Source organism: Aulostomus chinensis, chromosome 3 (assembly GCF_037954235.1).
Source record: "Aulostomus chinensis isolate RoL2024-O1b breed Wild chromosome 3, RoL_Achi_v1.0, whole genome shotgun sequence".
NCBI classification, from domain to species: Eukaryota; Metazoa; Chordata; class Actinopteri; order Syngnathiformes; family Aulostomidae; genus Aulostomus; species Aulostomus chinensis.
In genome coordinates, this window is record NC_141322.1 from 23790408 (window position 1) to 23804950 (window position 14543).

The following is a 14543-nucleotide window of genomic DNA, read 5'->3' on the forward strand; positions in this document are numbered from 1 at the left end:
TGTAGTATCAGTTTCTATCCGTGTCACCCTGCTGCTGTTGCTTCTATTCCTGAAAACCTGGGTTTGATATTTGGCTAAGACCACCATGCACTCTTAGTTCTCCTTGTACAAATCTCCTTGCTGAATTATTTACAGGGGCAGTGAAAACACACACATACACACTAACACACACACACACAGATCAGGTCTTGTTTGAGGCAGCTATTGTACAATACAGCGCAGATCTTCAGGGAAAACATGCCAGTTTAGGATTTTTGGTTTTGAATCCTTCAAGAAAAGAGAGGTTGAAACAGATATGGGATGAAATATTTTCTGGAATAATTCATTCTCATCTGTAAACACTGACTGATAAATGATGACTTCACCATGTAGGAAGCAAATATGTCATCATAACTGCGTCGTGTTCAACACCTTCGCAGCCTTGGACCTGTTCTTTTGAGTAAACTCACAGTATTTGCACTGTAACATTCTCACAACTTTGCTGTCAATGATCTGACATCAGCTGTGGGATGTGTGGAGCGATAGTGTTTGTGATATAATCTTCCTTTAAAAGACAAAGACATCCCAACTCAAGGGAGAGGAGAGGACTCTGTGTCATTGGGGGACCGAAGGCATGGAGCCCTGGAACCGCACCACATTAGTAGTTCAGGAGCTCCACTGTGTGGATAGAAGGAGGAAGTGCACCTCTCTTTTTGTCCATCCATCCATCCATCCATCCATTTTCTGCCACTTATCCTGTTAAGGGTTGCGGAGGTGGGAGGCTGGAGCCTATCCCAGCAGCTTTCAGGAGTGAGGCGGGGTTCACCCTGGACGGATCGCCAGTCTTTTTTGTTTCACAAAAAAAAAAAAAGGAAAAATAACTCTTGTTCAAATGTGAAGGGTAGTTCGTTTTATTTTGCTCCTGGTTAAACATGATTGTTTTTGAAGCTTTAAAAGAAACTGTTTGCCATTTAACCCCGCATTTCTAAGATTCCTATTCATCATCATGACATCACAGTGCAGGATTTTGTTTAATTACAGTGACTTTTACAAGAACAAAACCTTTATGGTTGGATGCAATCTTTAATATAACTTCAGTCTGTTTTGTTTGGAGAATGTATGTTCACATTCCCCCTTTTGAAAAATAACATGAAGGTAAGATTCTTTTTACCCATTTGTTTTCACACTGCGTTCAATAATCAAATGTACTTGCTACACTAACCATCAATGTTTATTCCACCATTTACTGCGCATGTTGTTGCAGCCCTGCTCCTCTTCCTCTATGGTGGCACGTTGCTCATTCTAATCCATCAACAGATCTGGAGCAGCGTTATTGTTCATTTGGTGTCGTGTCGCTCGATAAATGTCAGCTCGTTGCTCTATCGTTGGCTGGTGTCTGTAGTTTTTAGGGAAGAATCTGTGTTCACATGCCTGTCAGGGCAGCTTGACGACAGTAGCTTTATTAGTACCTTTTATTAAACAGCTGCCTGGTGAGTCACAATGAGCTGAAAGAGGAACAAGGTTATAAATCAGTGGGGGTTGCCCCCCCCCCCGACAAACACTCTTTTCATAGTCTTTATTAAAATATCAACTTCGACCATTAAAAGTGGGCGATGAATGTGATGAAAGATAATTTAATTGACTTTTTGGAGGCATTTCCACAAATGGCAGATACAAAACTGAACTTTTCATTTTTATAAATACAATTCAATTCCACTGGAAAAAAAAATGCTTAAGATCCAACATTCTTCATCCAAAGTTGCAATAAACTACAATCACCTTCCTTAACAGATTAACATATAAGCAATTACTGCGTGGGCAGTGGCATTTGGAGAACCTGCAAGAGAGCCAAAGAGAAGAAAAGAGAGGACGGGTAAGGAGGAGAATAAAATGGATGCCAAGAGAGACATTAAGAAGAAAAATTGGAGGCAAAGAAGCAGAAAATAAAGAGGTAGAGTGAGAGAGATTTGAGTAAGGGGGGGGGTTAGTAGACAAAGAACCTGAATGTTTCTGCTGATTCATTTAACGTGGGAACATGAAGGTGAACTCAGCTTCCTCCCCAGCGGGAACATTCACAGCATTGAGGGACAAACCTGCTTATCAGGAGAGCTTCAGTGTAAATCCCTGATCATGGTTCCGATTGGAAAATAAATATTTGACCCTTTCCTGCCCTCAAATATTTGCTTGCAGCAGGCATTTTAATCTAACACTAACAATTCAAGTGTTTTTCTAGCTGAGGATGACTGAGTAGGGATATATAGATCATTCATCTCCATTAACAGTCAGGATTTTTGCCGCTGGGGGGGGGGGGGGGGGGCGCAGATGGGTCATCAGGGTGCAGGTGTAGGGGGTTTAAAGAGTCCTGTCTTTCTGAGGTAGCGGACGATGAGAGGCACGGACACAAGAGTGGTGGTGATGCGAACCGGAGCGAAGAGTTTGTGGATGGCGTAGGCCAGGACAAACGTGCTAGTCCCTGCTGCCATTTTAGACTGAATAATGGCCTCGCTGAAGCCCAGTTTGCACAGCACAGCCGCCATATCGATCCCACTGAGGAGACAAATGACACAGGGAGACTGGTTAGAAGGGCATTTCACATTTATCTCCACCAGAGGGAGCTGTGTTCAACCATGTTTTCTAATTAATCTGACAGGCTTTTGCCCCATTTAAACTGAGGGCATCAGAAGAAAGAGCACTGCGAGTTGAATTTAAGCAAATCAAAGAGGGTTTAACAAGTTGCAAGTTGTTTGTGAGAGGAACTTTGAGGAGTCGTGCCGATTCCATCTCAGCTATTCAGTGAAGTATGGGACATCAAGCTTAGTGCTGCTTCAATCAATACAGTCAGCTTTCATTTGCACACAGTGAAACGTAGTCCTCCAAATACAAGACTCAATCTGAAGCCTGACAACTGTTTACCCAGCAAACAGCTCTGCATTAGTGGGCCACATGCCTGAGCTCTGGGGCTGCAAAGTGATAATGCTCAGCGGTTGCTGGCGAGTGTCAGTTTTCAGTTCAAGCGTTATTGTCAGCGATATGAGGAAATCTCCAAGCTGTCCGATAATCTCTGCCAAGTCTCTCTGGTATTCAAGCTTCTGGCACGTTGCCCGACAGAGACGAGAGCTTGAAAATTGCCTGAACTGATGTCTTGCCAAAACTGTGTTGCTTTGGCATTTCACTGCACATAAAAAGGTTCTAGAATGCACGAGATGGATGGAAAAGACTTTACATTCTGCATGGCTTGCTGTGAAAAGTTGAAACTCACTCAAAAATTAACTCATGTTTTATTAACGCGTTCTACGTGATTTTGGGCGCTTGATTGAGCCAACGGTTGTATTTCAGCAATATAATGTGGACAACTGAGTGGAAAGTTTGAAGAGCCCTGCCTTTGCTGCCAATTTCTACGAGACACTTTGCAATTCAGTGTAATAGCAGCTCACTGGTCAGTCATTTAATGTGCGCTGACATCAAATTATAGTGAGAAATTGTGCGCTCAGATTCACTTACACGCTGCTAGATAGTATAAGGATGTCATTTTATTCATTCCCAATGCATTTATTTGGTGATATGGGCAGTCGCTGCTGCCTTGTTTTTTTGCAAAATTGAGTCTCTCTCTCCCCGCTGCTGGCTTCATCTGCTTTCACTTTGAGGCAGTGATTTCCTATTACCTCCAAAAGTACTCAGGGAAAATACATGTCCTCAAGGGTATTTTTGGAATATGTTGCATTCAGGCGGCACAGTAGTGCAGATGTTAGCACTGTGGCCTCACAGAAAGAAGGTTCTGGGTTCAAGCCCCGGTTCGGGGACAGGATCTTTCTGAGTGAGTCTCCATGTTCTCCCTGTTCCTGTGTGGGTTCTCTCTGGTACTCCAGCTTCCTCCCACAGTCCAAAGACATCAAGAGGGGACGAGGCTGATTGACACTCTAAATTGACCGTAGGTGTGACTGTGAGTGTGAATGGTTGTTTGTCTCTATGTGTTGGTCCTGTGATGGACTAGTGACCTGTCCAGGGTGAACCCCACCACTCGCCTGAAGGCTGCTGGGATAGGCTCCAGCCCCCCCGCAACCCTAAACAGGGTAAGTGGAAGAAAATGGATGGATGGATGTTGCATTCATTTGTAGACTGCATGTTCATATCAAAAGGTTGATAAACTTTAGAATTTTTGTTCTCGTGCAAAATTTCCCATAAACATGCATAGCAAAGGCACATCTTCTATAATTAGAAAGGTGCTACAAAAATCAGAAGCAGCGCTCAGTACTTTTTAGGTGGGGCGGGGTCTTTAAAAGGTGTGGGATATTGTAGTGACTTTGGTTCCTTGAGAACTATTCATCTGATTACTGATCAACGCTTGTGTGGAAATAAACAATGAACAAGGACAATGGACAAAAATAATTTTGATGCACTATGTCACTTTACACATATCCACATCTTTTACCCTTTTCTACTGTTTGAATTTTATACTTGTTTTTAAGATCCAAACACATTGTGTGTGCTCTCAGAATCTGTGTTGTGCGATTGTTTCCAATCAGTGTACTGTCTTGTTTTGTATGTGGAGCCACGTCGAGGAAGTTTTGCTGTTACAACAGGCAATGAAGTTTTCTGAATCTGAACAAATAGAGCAGCTTTGATACCTGGATACAAGGAGGTAGAACATTTGCAGGGACAAGAGGGAGATGGCAGTGTGAAAGCAAACTCCCACTGCTCCGTACTCCTTAAAGACTTTCTTCAGCTGCTGCGTCTTGTTAGGCTTGCCTCCGTCAGACCCCGCCCCCCCTGGGGTTTCTGCAGTAGGTGAGTAGGTGGCAGAGGCCTCCTTGGAATTTATCTCATCCTGGACAGAAAAAAAAGGGAGAGCAGTGTGAAATGAAATGTGAGGATGATGCAAGATTCAATCCTTGATGCTGAGGCAGACAGCCTATTCATAAAAGAGAGGATGTCAAGGATACACACGACAAAGAAGACAAACATACAAACAAAACAGGATAGCTTTTACTCATGGTTCATCACTTAACTACAAAACTGACAGGCTGCAAAATCCATCCATCCCCTATTCCACTTGGTATGCCATATTCTGCCGTTACGGGACACGGGGGGGCTGGAGCCAATCCCAGCTGATAGTGGGCGAGAGGCAGGGTTCACTTCACCCTGGGCGGGTCACCAGTCCAGTGCAGGGCCATCAGGAGCAATTAGGGGCTCAGTATCTTGCTCAAGGACACTTCAACATGGTCACTGCAGGACGTGAGGATCGAACCAGCGACCCTCCGGTTGCTAGTGGGCCAGCTACCTCTGAGCCATGCCGCACCTAAGCTGCATTATCTGGTTCCATCACACACTAGGCCACAGCTACTGGCTGATTTTGCATGCAAGAGAGAAAAAAGCTCAAAAACCAAGCAACAACATCAACTCCAAACGCTACAAAGCCAGGCCTGAAACTAGAATCTGAAACTTGCATATGTGGGATGGTGGTGGCAGTGGGGGGGTGGTCTAGTGGCTCTCCTGCAAATGTTCCAGCTGCCACGGCTCCCACCTCCCATCCATTCCCCAACTCAGTCCCAGAACACAATGCAGCCGTTCAAATCTCCGACTGATTTTGCTGCCCAGTAACAGTAAGACAGAGAACAAAGGCATTAATGTGTTCCTTGGTCTCAAGATCAGACTTGGTAGATGTTAGCAGGAGCTGAAGGTGTAAGAAGAAACTCTAGGTGTGATGACCTCTGCCCTCTTTACATGACATGGTGGCCTGTGTAGGATACACCTCACTCCCAATTCCACTCAGATGACAAAAATAACATCACATAGCAAATTAATCAGAACCGTGCATCAGTTCTTTGACAAGTGCAGGGACTTCCTTTTACCGTGGAACTGAACGACTTTATCCTTTTTTATATTTTTAGTTTGGACTTGGAAATGCTGCTAGAGACATACATGCAAGCTAAACAAAGCCTGGATGTTTGATGAGTTTCCTCTGTGAACTGTGTGGTTTCAACTTCTTTGGCAGTAACACTACACAAATCATCGCTTGTTCTTTCTCCCCCTTACCACACACACACACACACACACACACACACACACACACACACGAGACATGAACAAAGTGAGTCACAATTTCTGTGAAATAAACACACACACACACTACTGTGTTGGTGACCTCTAGACACACCGCGCTCCTAGATGAACAAGCGCCAGACACAATTCAACCGTCTGACACGTAGCAGGGAGCAGGAAGGTCGCTCCAGCGTGTGCTGGCCATAAAAGAGATTAGTGAACTACAACACACGATGTCAACCACAACAGCACAGCAGACAACAGAGCTGCAAACAGCACAATGACGGCGTTGGTGACGCATGGCTCACAGAGCAAGTAGAAAAGCAGGAATTTAAAAAGATAAGAGCTGCGGCGTGTTTATAGTTCCGCGTGTAATTTCACACTCATTCTCCTGCAGCCGAAGCATCGAGGGGTCTGTTTCACTGGACTGATGCAGCAGGAACTGTCGTCAACAAAATTACTTTCATCATAACAGGAGTTTCATCGCTGGGGAAATGAATGAGCTGAACTGACATGAAGCATTTATAGTTTTCTGCAGTCACACAGGTAGAAATTGGACCATTCAAACACTTGACAACTGTGATGAAATCAGGACTTTTAAGAAAAATTATAATCATGACAACTCACCACCTATAAATGCTGTAAAAAATTTTCATCTGTGTGGAAACAAAGAATGTAACTACAAAGAGTCACGATAGCAGGTCACGTGACACTGAAGCTCTTCCAAAAAAAAGATGATTTTCACATTGAAATATTCATTTAATAAGTATAGGAAGCAATGTCTTTTTTTTAATAAAAACATGTCTGTTTTTTTCCCAGTTGTTACCTGGAGTCATTGGTCCACGTGATAAGGATCTATTGACAACATAAAAGTAATTTTTGTACAACGCTGTACTTTCCGAAGACACTCAGTCAGAAACAGGTGTAGCACATGAATTCAGTGTAGTCACATTCTTAATCATGAGAGTTTGTTAACTGAGTCGAAGACGCTGCTGGATCTGATGTGAATGGCTATAAATGGTCCTTCTCACACATCTTGCTATGTCAACTTTATCCAACTTCATCTGCACGGAAGAAAATTTCCAAATCGTTTGCCAGCAGAATCGACCAAGAGAAAATGAGCACAAGCCTGTGAGCTCCACCCGTGCTGGCAGCGTGCTGATAAAAAAAACATCTCAGTTATTATCTGGCAAACTGCTGCATCACAAACGAATGAGAAACTGTCACATCCTTCACAGCCCTTTCAATTAGTGAAAATGATTATTCATTGTCTGTCTTTTCTCTATTGTGATGGTTGGGGTTGTCAAACTGAGACGGTTCAAAACGCAGCCTAATATCATTTGTGTCCAGCGGTTCTATTTCGGACACATTTTTCAAATATTTCCTGCCAACTGGAAACAGGATCTTTCCCTGAGAGACCAGGACAGAGCTTGTACCAGCGTGGGGAGTCTATATTTACACAGAATATTGATATAGTGAGTTGTTTCAGGCCTGCAGGCAGGAGCAAGAGGAACTCTGTCTAACTCTTTAATCTATTACAACGGCAGCTAATCAGCTTGAAACGAAGTGAGGGAGAAATGTTGCTTGACAGGAAATGTGCACCACTTCCTCTTGTGCAAACGTGAAAGGAAAACACTGACATTTCCTGGGAAAAAAAATATTATTTTCCATCCTCCCACAGCCAGACAAGAAAGTAGGTAGCTTATGTGCTACAGTCCAGCCGAGGCTAATTAGCTTAGCGCGATGAATGGTACTGTAGCAGGAGGGAAGTGTAAGCAACCTCTGACTCAACTCTCTCAACTCAGCTTTATTTATATAGCACTTTAAACAACTGCAGCTGAAACAAAGTGCTGTACATAAATGGGCTAAACAACAGATGTAAAACAATTAAAAAACAATAAATAATAGCTAAGTAAATCAAGAGCAGAGTCTCATGCAGGAGTGAAAGCCAAAGGAAAAAAATAAACATAAATTGTTCATAGGGAACGTTAAGATCAATCCAAGGAAAAAAGTTTAACTTTTGAGAGAACAGAGTTGTGCTAACACTTTCAACCCACAACCATTTGTTGTGCTAAGCTAATTAGCGGTACACTGGTCTCAGCTCCCAAATGTAGCACAGAGGAGACAAGGGTGCCCGCATCCTGACTGGCTTGAGGGAGGACGGCCAATTAGTATTCTTCCCAAAAAGTATTTTTCTTCAAAAAAAAATAAAAATCAGTTGGATGTGTTACATGCACTTTAGCTATAAACAAAAACTTTCATGTGAGCAATAGGTCCTAAATTTGGATGTGGTGGGTTCAAACACTGTAATTAATGTCACTAATTCAATTAACTGCAGATTTTGTAGTAAAACTGTCATTTCAAAACACGATCTGTAACTTCAGCATGTTCAATGAACCTTTAACCGCCCCCCTTGTATGGAACAAAGAGGTCTTTTCAAGCTTCTCATTGGTGCAATGATCCTCGATATGTTTGCAAATGAGACATTTACTTGGAATTATTCTCCCACCCCTCAAAAAAAAAACAACAACCAAAAACTGTCTTGTGCAACAAGTTTTGCATGTTAGATTTCTTTGGCTGCACATTCTGCTTCCTTCACACTGTCCTCCCTTTGTCAGCCACAGTCAAAGAGGAACGAGAGAAGAAAAACAAGCTCATCTTGTATTTTCGCTGCCATCTGCCCTGCTAAAATTTAGCCCACTCCTCACGGATGAAGCCTGAGCTTGGTGACATATTCATTGGCCTGTCAACAATGAACAATAGGCAGGCCGGAGTGGGTGCAGGAGCAGACCACTGCTTTTCAGGGGCGAGTCAGGCCAAAGTAAAAGTAAAGGCCGGCAGCAGTGTGGGAGGGTCATGTGTGTGAACGGCCTCTGGGAGTTGTGTCAGAGCGGCTGCACAGGAGGGAACAGTGGGACTGCTGTGTCTGATAACATCTTCTCAGAGTCCTGAGAACACACGCAGACATGAGAGGTCCCGCTGGAAGCCATAATTACCTCTCACACACACCAGAATAAACCCCCTCTGGAATGTTTTGATTTCGATTTTATAATTTCCGGGAGACGAGGTTCGGGAAGTGCATTCCTGCCTCATGCTGGTGGAAAACCACACCTGTGGTCTCTGCAAATGGAAAATCTCGAGAGCATCTTGCCGGTCAGCACACCAGGCAACACGGTGGCCTGCGACCCAGGAGTACTCACCGTTTACAGTACTACCTCACTGCACAGCCTCCATTTTGAGCTCAACTGAGTACCTGTGAAGTTTTCTGACTTCCTCCTGCACCTGTATGACAAATTATGTCGACAGAAAAACTGAAACACCAGCCAGAGTACCAGAAACTGCTCCAAACTAGAATATCAGCTACATGCTGATAACAGGAGCTGATAACAGGAGCAAAAATATATGAATCTTTAAATATATAAAATATAAATATATAAATGACAGACGGTCCAAATGAAAATGGCCCATCTAGATTCATCTACTTTCACACTTGTGTTAACATTGTGATGTAGGACAGAACGTCCAGAGTGACATCACACATGCAGACGGAAACACTGCAGATGTTCGAGTAGGACAAAAAAAAAAAAGTCTGTTTCTCATCCTCAGAGAAACAATTTCCTCACTTGACGCACAGAATTTGCTGCAAGAATTTTAATACGCAAACGTGCCCCTTTACACAAAACATCTGAGCTTATAGACTCTCAGTTGCTCCATGACCCCTCAAGTGCCAGGAATGACCTCCACTAACACTCACCATCCTGGACTCCAATGTTCAGTGCGCCAAAAAAACAAAATGTGGGCCGTTGGACTAATTAAATACATATAATGTTGTTAAAAAAAATAAAAATAAAAAAAAGCCTTTTGTCCGTGTACCACTGTTTGTACTTGAACCATAACTTGAACCAAAGTGGCTCAGTGGCACCTGATCATATCAGGAGAAACACTAGGGTTCACCTCCAATCAAAAGCTGAGAAAACGCCTTCTTGATCAATATTGAATTTGGAGTCCTCAAACAAATATCGTTCTAAGTCGAAATCAAAAATAAACCTCATGAACTACATAAAGACAGAATAGGGAAATGGGTCACCCAGCGGTGGTGACGGTGCAGGTCACAGGTCGCCAGTAACACTGAGCTGAACCGTAACTATAACTCCAGGGACCTAAATGGTCTCATTGTGGCTGTGGAGTTTGAGCAGGTGAGTTCAGGGTCTGCTCTCCTTGTTGTTAGCAGGAGTTCGGCTTGTAGTTGCTGCTCTAAGCGGGAGAACTCTTAGAGAGAGCAGAACGCCCGCACGTCTGCTCTCGTCAACCCGAGTTGTATAACGAGCCCGCTGCTGCTTACATGATGGCAGTTACCGACATTTTGCATATATCACGGGTTTGTGCTACCAAGACAGACACGGCGTTCGCCCCGGTTGGCCTGCGGACGGACTCGGAGCTATGCGCCGATATGAAATGGTGGCTGAGGTCAAACAAACACTTGAGTTGAGCAGCTTCATTTACCTCTTTGTTGTTGCTGTCGGCGGTCGGCTCCTTCTTTTGGGCTGCGGACGAGGTTGCGGCTCTGTTTGGCTGCATGGTTCCTGTAAACAAAACATGACCCGGCGGGTTGCGCCTAAAAATACCTGAATAACATCCCTGGCTGTCAGTACTTCTGCAGAGGTTGACTCCTACGACAGCAACCCCGCTCAAGTGTGCCCAGTCCGTGTTTGTCAAGGCGGAGGAGCTCCGGTACCGCAGCGGCTCCGCTTGTTTCCCCAGGTGCGTAAGCGCTGACTCGACACCTCGGGCGGATACACAGAAGGAGCGATATCGCTGGAACGTGTGGCCCTTGCGTAATGTCAAAGTGACGTTCCTCAGTGTACGTGCTCTGACCTGCTGCATTAACCAGCCCGATGACTTGAATGACGCGTCCAGGGACGCGGCAGACAGCCTCGCAGCCCGGCACACAGACATGCTGTTCGACGGCTCTGACGCGAACTCCGTGGACCCGTATTCTAAAGAAAAGTCAAAGTGTAAATCGTCTAAAACCGGTACATAGGTAAGAGAGCGGCCATGCACATGCTGCCCTGAGCCCCGCGCCTCCGTCCCGTCCTCCTGTTGACCGACCAGAAGCCGCGCAATCGCAGACCAGACTGTTGCAAAGAAGTGGACGAAGCCTCCGTGTCTCAGCTCCTTCTACCTGTAGGCTGTTTGGTGACCAGCAGGGGGCGACTCCACTGGACAAAACGTAAAAAAAAAAAAAAGCGGAAAAGCTATACTTTATACTGAAGGTAAGTAACAAGTAAATAAAGTGACACCAGGCTTTTGCCAAATTTTTTTTTCGTGTTTGCTACATTCAACAAGATGGAGGCTCCAGCTGTTTTGATAAGAGATGTTTCAGTGAAATAGCAAGCAGCTGAGCTCCATCATACGGTAGCAGACAGTCGCATGGAAATATTCATATAAAATACTGCAAGCAGTAGAATTTAATAAAAAGATTTCTATTACTTTTCCTGTCTAGTGTTTATATGTGGTACTGACAGGTATTGTCACATGGAACTCGTTAAAGGAACATTTAAGCAGAAGCAGAAATCTGCATAAAATAACAGGAGACAGTAAAATGAAGCAAAAAGGGGTGTGTCCTATTTTCCAATCTGTGGTACTGTTTTGGAATCCTTCAGTCACATGAGATGGATTGGGAAAAAATGTCTTATTTATAAATATTAATTAAAAAGTAGGTGCAGTTAAAGCCATAATTACATTATTTATCCACATTCACTTTGACCAAGTGACTCTGGGGTGCGTGTTCTCTCGTGCAGGGGGCGTTACCACATTCATCACTATTGGATCATGTAAATGCCAATCTATAGGCACAGCAAGTCCCTCCCCAGCTTCCTTTATACTAGAAACACGTAAATATGCCAAACACAAATAGCCAAGATGGAAGATTTAACAACAGCAGAATACAAAATGGCTGTTGTACAAACTGTAAAGGCACTGTCTGGTCTAATCTGAGTCCAGTCACATGCTCAGTGCTTAGAGCTTAAAACCAACCCCCTAAAGCAGTTCATCCAGTGCATTTGGTTTAAATTCCACCTCTCAGCTCATTTACTGGCCAGGACTACAGCACCCAGATGTACCCACTCGCGGCCAGATGAATAATTTTCTCATGTTATTTAAAGTTTTGCTATTTCGTTTATATCTTGAGTTTTTCCTGAAATTCCTCACCTGCCTTTGCAAATTGAATTGTTCACAAGAGCACAACCTTAGAAATGAAGTGTTGCTTAAAGCGCAGGATTGGTAAACTGAGCCTTTGTAGTTGCAATATGAACAAAGAAAGGAGTATTTTTTGAATCATGCAAAAGAGTCATCATATGTGAAACTGTATAAAAGGTAGGTGGCACCTTTTTAACACAACCGGGAGAAATAAGTGAACATAAGTTAGAATGAAAGTAAGTGGGTGTTGAGATTAAAGTGAGGAGGAGGATGTTTGGCAGGAAGTCATGAAAACGGTTTTCAGTATCACATCTCTGACCTTTTCTCAGCATGTAGACAGTTTATTGTCCCTGGACTCCACCTGTAGTTGGATGAAATAACCTTTGAATAAATCAGTATCGCTCTGTAAGAAGAGAAAGAAACTGCCTGCAAATGTTAAAAAAGGGACATTTATTACAAGTGCGATGCTGAATGAGGGGATATTTGTTATTTTGAGCATGAATCAAGTCTAGACAGTTATAGGAATGGTTGATGTAGTACCTAAATCAGTGTGCGGCGTAATTAAAGGGTCTTACTGTGATAATTATTGCCTCTAGCAGAGAAATCCCCCTTTACCTCTTTGGGTAATTTTTCTCACATGAATTTTTCTCTATGCCCCTGGGTGTTGTGCAGATTATAAAATCCAGACTGTGATGATGGGCTGGATAATTCAGATTTTGCGATGATTTCTCATGTTGTCCAGCTTGTTTCAAGTGTTAGGTAACTGAGGTTCTTCAGGCATCGACTCGTTCTCCTCAGACATCTTAAATCAGGTCAGTAAGACACCGAGGCCTCGTTGAAGGATCCCAGTGATCCTGGGAACTGAACTGAAGTTCTGACTGGCTGAAACATCTTCTTGTTTCTCGGGGGGACCCAGGGAAAACTTTTCCATCTATCCTCTAACAAATTGTCTGGATGGTCTTTGGCTGCAGCCAACTTTCCCCTCCTGCATGGCTGCCATTCACCCTTCATTTGCATGCTGTTCCATTAAGAAGCATCCTTTACTTTCGTCAGCCCTCTCTGAGGTGGTCGGCATCCAAACAAGACCTGGCATGGAATCATTCTCCCACTTTATCGTCCGCTCTTGCAAATGTTCCTCAGTGCCTTCCTTCAGCCTGCCTGCATTCATCTATCCGCCTCAGATCCACTTCACCCTTCAGTGAAGAGGACTGGGACCAGAGCCAGCTGGACTCAGTATAGCTGCAGTCACAATAGAGAAGCAGGGCTGTACAGAGGGGGGTCAATGCAGACTAGATCATGTGTTTTCAGCACTATTGTCCTCCTCTCTGTATATATATAACTTGGACATTGGGGGAGGCTAAGCTGATTTCTCCTAACATTTACTCAAGACAAGAGTGTAACCTGATGTGGATGTTTGACAAATTAGTGTCCGTTTGCTTTTCTGATCCCTGAGCTCACACTTTTATGAAAGTCTAATGCTCTGTAAATACCGATAACTGTCTCCATAAAACAAGAGGACAGTGTTCTGTCCAATAGGTCACTTCCCCAGATAAACAGCTGTTAGAGCGGGCGAATGGGCGAACATGCTGGCTGCTGGAGGAGAGCCATGGGTGGGTAATAAGACCTGGACACTGGCGCTGAAGCCAGTGTCACACAGTCATGGCTAAACTCTCCCGATAGACTTAAGCTGTGAAAGAAGCAGCTCTAATTCAGTTCATAAACTTGTCAGGCTTACGTGACTCTTTTAAAAACACATCATTTGATCTGTCTGGTCGAACGCAATTGATAAGTTGTAGAAGAACCATCTCATCTAATCATTTTAAACCCATTGAAGTTAAAGGAGCATTAAACAAGAAGTTTTCAGGCTCAGCGGGAGGAGGTTCATAGCGCAGTTATTTGCTTTTGCAGCACATGCATATGCACCAGTGCTTTTTAGTAGTTGTCATAGGAAAAAGTGAGAGAACTGCAATTTCCACTACTCAAGAAACTGAGAAATCAAAACTGTGGCTCAGAATATACATGAAATATACTAAATCCCACTTTTTTCCAACCTTCTCCTGTTACGTCACCGTTTTTCACAACCTGGAGAAATATTGACCCTGCTGACCCCTCAGCCAGGGAATGAGAGGAAGTTCCTAGCGAGAAAACAACAGTGAATCATTGAAGGAAGCAGATGAAGCTGGGCCAAGACCCTGACAGCTGTGCGCTGGAGGACGGTCCAGCCGCCGCCTGCCTCAGAACACTAAACAAGGGTAGGAGACAGACGACAGCTCCGGGCAAAAGCAACACAGTAAATTCATTTTTAAACACTTCGGATCACAACATGC

The 14543-nt window shown here is 43.8% G+C and overlaps 1 protein-coding gene across 1 annotated transcript; it reads right to left on the reverse strand.

Moving 5' to 3' along the window:
* Window positions 1–876: 876 nt before the first annotated feature.
* Window positions 877–11194, reverse strand: mims2 (mitochondrial inner membrane scaffold 2). The gene is made up of 3 exons (XM_086199841.1): window positions 10522–11194; window positions 4605–4804; window positions 877–2526 (listed from the first exon to the last, which is right to left on the reverse strand). The coding sequence occupies exons 1-3, from the start codon at window positions 10972–10974 to the stop codon at window positions 2310–2312; spliced, it is 870 nt and encodes a 289-aa protein (XP_086055967.1). The 5' UTR covers window positions 10975–11194; the 3' UTR covers window positions 877–2309.
* Window positions 11195–14543: the final 3349 nt, after the last annotated feature.

Coding starts and splice junctions, on each gene's coding strand:
- mims2 (XM_086199841.1), bottom strand. CDS start 10,974: ATGTCTGTGTGCCGGGCTGCGAGGCTGTCTGCCGCGTCCCTGGACGCG. Junction 4,805..10,521: donor CCGACAGCAACAACAAAGAG/GTAAATGAAGCT, acceptor TTTTCTGTCCAG/GATGAGATAAATTCCAAGGA. Junction 2,527..4,604: donor TTCTACCTCCTTGTATCCAG/GTATCAAAGCTG, acceptor TTGTCTCCTCAG/TGGGATCGATATGGCGGCTG.